Source organism: Aspergillus thermomutatus (genome assembly GCF_002237265.1).
Source record: "Aspergillus thermomutatus strain HMR AF 39 chromosome Unknown NODE_485, whole genome shotgun sequence".
NCBI lineage: Eukaryota > Fungi > Ascomycota > Eurotiomycetes > Eurotiales > Aspergillaceae > Aspergillus > Aspergillus thermomutatus.
The window spans coordinates 2,752-8,839 of NW_020798535.1; the positions used below are offsets into that span (position 1 = coordinate 2,752).

General features: G+C 49.9%; 1 protein-coding gene across 1 annotated transcript; it reads right to left on the reverse strand.

Annotated features, from left to right (window-relative positions):
- Nucleotides 1–418: 418 nt before the first annotated feature.
- Nucleotides 419–4,051, reverse strand: CDV56_100670 (uncharacterized protein; the record flags this gene model as incomplete). Its single annotated transcript, XM_026754289.1, has 4 exons — nt 419–955; nt 2,489–2,948; nt 3,006–3,507; nt 3,637–4,051. The coding sequence occupies 4 exons, from the start codon at nt 4,049–4,051 to the stop codon at nt 419–421; spliced, it is 1,914 nt and encodes a 637-aa protein (XP_026609549.1).
- Nucleotides 4,052–6,088: the final 2,037 nt, after the last annotated feature.

Below are 6,088 nucleotides of genomic sequence, written 5' to 3' on the forward strand. Positions count from 1 at the left end.
GGACGCCGTGAAGCCGGAAGACTTCACGGAGGAGTAGCAGTGCTAAGTCCTCTCCGCGGACGGTTTTCTGGACAGTGATGAAGTGGGCCATCTTGCTGAATCGATCCACAACAACCAGAATGGAGTCAAATGCTTCTCGCGAGCGGCTAGAAGAGGATATGCGCGGGTAGATCCGTGATGAAATCCATTGTGATCTGGACCCAGATTCCTGCGGGTACAGGCAGGGGCTCCAAGAGGCCTTGCTGCCTGCCGCGAATCCTTCGCGAGCCCTGACACACGCCGCAAGCTTGGCAGTATTCGCGAACAAATGCCTTGAGGTCTGGCCACCAGAACCTCCTGTTGACAAGCTCCAGGGTCCTTGCCTCCGCGAAGTGACCTGCAAATGGGTCGTCATGCAGCTTCGCGAGGATACCCAACTTCATCCCATACTCGTCAAGGATATACAGGCGTTCCCTCCGGTAGAAAAGCCTTCGCGAAGTTTCCAACGGGACAACTGGTCCTTCGCGCACCGGTTCCATGGTTGGAACTTCGCGGGGTCCTCGAGCCCTGCAAGAATATTCTTCGCGAACTCATCCGCGCGGAGAATTCTTGGGACCACCGCCCTGATCTCCGCGGATGGGTCCCTGCGGTAGGGCCCTTCCTCAGCACACCCCTCTCGGATGGCTTCTCCCTGGGCCAAGGCCTCAGGTACTGCCGTGGTACCATTCAAGATGATAGCCCGAGCATACTCAACTTTCTGCTCCGCGGCACTTCTGGTGATCGCCACTGTGGATGCCTCTCTAGGTGTAGTGGTGCTGCTCGCGACCACCCTCTTAGTCGCCTCTTCAGGCCTTCGGGCAACTCCTTGGCCCCGGGTATCTCTATGCCCCGCGGTGTCCACTACCGCGACTTCTAGGGCATCTCTATACTCCGCGGCGGTTCCCACCGCCTCATTAGCGACCTCATCTGGTGCTAGCTGCCTTCGCAATACTGCGGGATGTCTGCCTCCATGGCCTTCCGCGTCTTCTTCGCGGGATTCTCTTACATAGTCTGCCCTCCGCGAAGGCGCGTCCGCGGGGTTCTTCTTCCCCTCGCGGTAGACTATCTTGAAATGGAATGACGCAAGGAATTGCGACCATCTCACTTGCCTCCGCGACAACTCCTTAGTTGTCGTGAAGTACCGAAGTGCATCATGATCAGTGATGACTTCCACAGCTTCGCGAGCACCCTCAAGGTAGTGCCGCCACTCCCTAAAGGATTCGACTATCGCGAGGAGCTCTTGGTCATGAATACCATAGTTCCTCTCAGCTGGCAGCATCTTCCGCGAGTAGAATGCCACTGGTCTCCACTGACCATCATCATGCAGCTGTGATAGTATGCCACAGACTGCCTTTCCAGACGAGTCTGTCTCCATTCGCGAGCGTAAATGCTCAAAGAAATGCATGATAAGTACACGCTTCGCGAACTCTTTCTTTAGCTTCTGGAAAGCCTGCAGGGCCAGGTCAGGCAAAGAGTCGAGCCCTGACTTCCTCGCGACCTCCCCCGGCTTGGGTTTCTGCAGAAGGTCTGTCATTGCGGCAGACATTCGCGAGTACCCCTCCACGAACCTGCGATACCGGCCCGTGAAGCCCAGGAATGATAGGACCTCCCTCGCGGATTCTGGCACCGGCCATGTCAGGATCGTGTCCACCCGCGAAGGCTCCATTTCCATACCCTCTGGTGTTATGATATAACCCAGAAAGTTTGTCTTCTTCACCGCGAAGGAGCACTTGCTTGCCTTCACGTACAGGCCTGCTTCGCGAAGCCTCTCAAACACCATGCGAACATGCCGCGGATGCTCCTCCTCACTGTGGGAGAAGATCACGATGTCATCTAGGTAGATGACCAAGAACTGGTCTAGGCAGTCGCGAAATAGCCAGTTCATAAATCCTTGGAATGTCGCGGGAGCATTAGTCAGCCCGAATGGCATGACTAGGTACTCAAACAGCCCATATTTAGTCCGAAAAGCTGTCTTCCACTCGTGTCCGCGAGCAATCAGCACACGATGGTAGGCATCGCGAAGGTCGATTTGGGTGTAGATACGCCCCTCCGCGAGCCTGTCAATCGTCTCCTGGATCAGGGGTAGTGGATACCGGTTCTTCTGTGTAATTGCGTTTAGTCCCCGGTAGTCCACACATATCCGCAGGCTACCATCTTTCTTCTTCGCAAAAAGGATGAATGCTCCCGCGGAGGACTTAGACTCCCTGATCCACCCCTTCGCGAGCATAGTCTGAAGATACTCGCAAAGTGCCGCTAGCTCCGCAGGGGAGCAGTTATAGAGAGGACCAAATGGGGGTTGCTTCCCATCTTCCAACTCTATCTCTAGGTCCACCCCCTCGCGATGTGGAGGTAGCGCTGTGGCCTTCTCTTCAGAGAAGACATCCTGATAATCATTCAGCCACCCCGGCAGGGACTGCTCGCGAGTACCCTGGATAGTGACCTCATCCCCGCGGATTTAGACTAGCGCTACCATCGCCTCCTGATCCTCCGCGAGCTCTTCCATCGTCATCACACCGATATCGATGGGCGGGTCATCGCGGAGGATGACCTTCTCCTGCGCCCACAGTGTCGCGGGGTCATGTCTCTTTAACCATGGTATCCCTAACACGATGTAGTTTACATCTGGGGATGCCACCGCTAGCTCGCGGAACCTCTGCTCCTTGCCATCACTGTCCGCGAGGGTAACCTCCATTTTAACAACTCCTTCATTCCTAACCTCCTGCGAGGTTAGGGTCCTCGCGAAGACCTGGCGTGGGAGTAGCTTCCAGCCAGCTTCCTTCGCGAGGGTGGCAGGCACGATATTGATCGAGCTCCCACTATCCACCAGCGACTGGAGCGCTGGTGTCATGCCATCGCGAGCTACCCAGGCCTGCAGGAACAGGCTTGGGTGGGAGAGTATAGGCCCACCCCTATGCTCTTCCGCGACGATGCTAGCCACCAGTCATGTGGCCTTCGCGGTGTCACCTTCCTTTGGTTTGCGACAGAACCTCGCGATGTGTCCTGTCTTTCCACAGTTGTAACACTTCACATCAGGGTTAAATTTCTTGAACTCCTTCTTTTTGCCTTCTTTGGAGTTGGCGGTGACAGTGGTTTCCGCTTTCTCTCCCTTGTCGGAAAAGACCCTGTCCTCAGGGCGCTTCACGGAACCTCCTGAGCCATGGTGGTTTCTGTGGTTCCGTCGCGAGGGGTCCCGGTGAGTGTTAGACTCAAGGTTTGGGCGCAGCCTCGCGAGGAGGGAAACCAGTTCTTCCTCAGTCTTAGGGAATTCCGGAAGCTCGCGAACCTTATTCTTTAGGGCTCGCGGGAATGACTCGAAGAAGAGGTGTAACCACACCTTCGCCAGGTCCCGCGAGTCGTCCCCAATCTCTGCGCGCTGTTCGCGCCAACGCTGCCAATAGGCATAGTCGGTTTCGCCGTCGCGAGGTTTCATATAAACCATTCGCGACCACGCTTCCTGCTTGCGATTTCTTGGGTCGCCAAGCTGGGGCTCTAAGAATCGGCAGAAGCCAACCCATCCCTATTCGCGATAGTTCTCTAATGCAGCATTTTGCCAGAGATCAGAGAGAACATGGCCTAGGTAGGCTACTGCGACCCTAACACGTGTCTCTTCCGCCCAACCATTAGCATCCGCGGTGGATTCTTGGCTGGTGATGAAGGCACGATAGGTGGTATAGTCCTTAGTTGAGTAGCGTTCAGATTTGGTTGGTGGTCGGATCCGGATGTCAGTTTTCTTCGCGGGTGGCGATCCAGATTCGTGGCTTTGCGAATGTTTCTGAGGGATAATTCCAAGCCGTTCGCGAAGGATCTGAAGAACCTCAAGCTCTAGGGCAGCCTTCTCCATTGTGGAGAGTTCAGTCGCAGGGGTTCCTATCTCTTCATTATCTGCAGGTGCTGGGTCCTGGGTTCCTGCGATGTCGGTTTCTTCCTCCGCAATGGGGGTGTTACTTCCCTCGACTGTCTCCTCTGTATCCGCGACTTCCGGGATAGGGGTTGCCCGCGAAGCCTGGCTTGCTGCTGATTTCTTCAGAGCCATTATTCCAACGGACCAGCTCTGGGTTTTAAGCGACAAAATATAAGGTCTCTGAATATTATCCTGGGGGAGGAGATCTAGAGTATAGCATCTTTTCCCCTTCAACCAATAAAAATTAATGGCATTGGGATATGGGTATTTGTGACCTGGATTAACCAGCTCAGAGACTAAATGTACCTTAATCATCCATGGTCCCTGATAATAAAAGTCCTATTATCAGCTGGATTGTCACAGGGTTTCAGTGATTAGAGTTGCATAACTGAACCACTAAAATTGAATCCAATTCTCACCGAACTCACAGTGGTGCGGGTTCGATGCCTAGGGATCGCATCAGTTTCGGTTTAGGTAGGGTGGAACCGGTTCGAGTTCGGTTAAAACCGTCGGTTACGGTTTTATCAGTTTTATCAGGTTGGTGATGATCTTTTGCTTAGTAATCACTAAATTTAAGGATTTCTCTATAGATTTTGATATCACTAGATAGCCTAGTATCTAGTCTATCTAAATATAAAATATTGATTCAAAATATCTAGTGGTTGCTGAGATATAAGGGAATAGTCATCTCTGTCAGGGGTTGGTATGAAAATGGTGGGGATATATACCATAGTATATATACGGTGCCAACCTTTGACACCCAGCATGGTTTAAAAATGAATTTTCAACCACCACCTATTCAACCCCCTAGTAGCAGATTTTCTGGTGAAACTCACACCAAATCACACCAGGTCAGGGTAGGTTCTAAGTTCTAAGAAATAGAACTAAACCCAGTGCAATTCAGTGCTAATTAAGGTAGGCCATACCTAAACTCAGACTGAATATAACTCTATCAGTAATAACTTAACAGCTTAAGCTAACTCTAAGACACATAATAAAAGCTAAATTAAGCTTGACCACTGGGCTTTATAAGATAAAATAATACCTATTTTATTTTACCCTGGGTGTTACGAACATACATGCGATGTATATAGAAAGGGTGCGCCAACTGGTAGAGGCTTGGCACTAGTCATGTGACCCGCAAAGGGGTTTCTACACTGCTGAGTTGCGACGGATAAGCAACTCAGTGATTAGTTCTTGAATACAGGCACACGCACCCTTTGCCCCTATCACGCTATCTATTGCTGATCTAGGCACCTCTACAGAGACATATATCGTAGAGGCCTAACACTGGGGCATATTCTATCCTTTAATACACAGGCTTATTTTATCTCTTTATTCTAGGTGCTTACTAATTATAGTAACTCTTCTTCTGTACTTCCACAGTCACTATTTAGAGGAATGCAAAAAGTAATGGATAATCATAAGCCTGGATTAAGCCAGAGTCTGTGATAAGTAATATATAAGTATTATAACACTCCATAGGTTAATAAGCCTAAAGCCAGTACTTAGAATACATACTTTAGCTAAGAGTCATAAACATATTAAGGATTAACAAGAACACTGCAGTCATATATCTGATAACAAGGACGAAGCAGGATCAAAGTTACACTTATACTAGCAGACTAAATATCTATATCTCCCCAGCTTCTAGTTAGTCATGGTACAGTATAATATATATTTTAGTATAATGTATATTTACTATCTCTGCTATAATAAAACTCAAATGTCTAGGGTAACATTTAATAGCATGTAAATCTGGATTATTTATCTTGATTACAGATATTTTGAAAATGTAATACAGAAAAGAAAGTCTCTGCTATAGTACCTTAGACCTTATAGGTTATAATATTTAATTTAGTAGCCTAATGCTCCTTAATATTCTATCTACTGCTACTGGCTTTACTTATATTAACTTAGTTCTTACTTCTTTATAATTGTAGCGGGCAAGGCCCGCTGAATGCTCGAGCTCACTGAGCACTCGCGAACTGCCTCAGGCAGGCTAGGTCACGTGATTCTGTACTAAGTAATGTCGTGAACATCCATGTCACGTGACCCCGTTTCTCCCTCGCACACCCCTCTTCGTGTTCGGCCGCTGCGGCCCTAGTTAGAACCTCTTAGCGATTTCTTACCGTCCAAACCTAGGTTATAGGTTGAATCGGCTTCTAG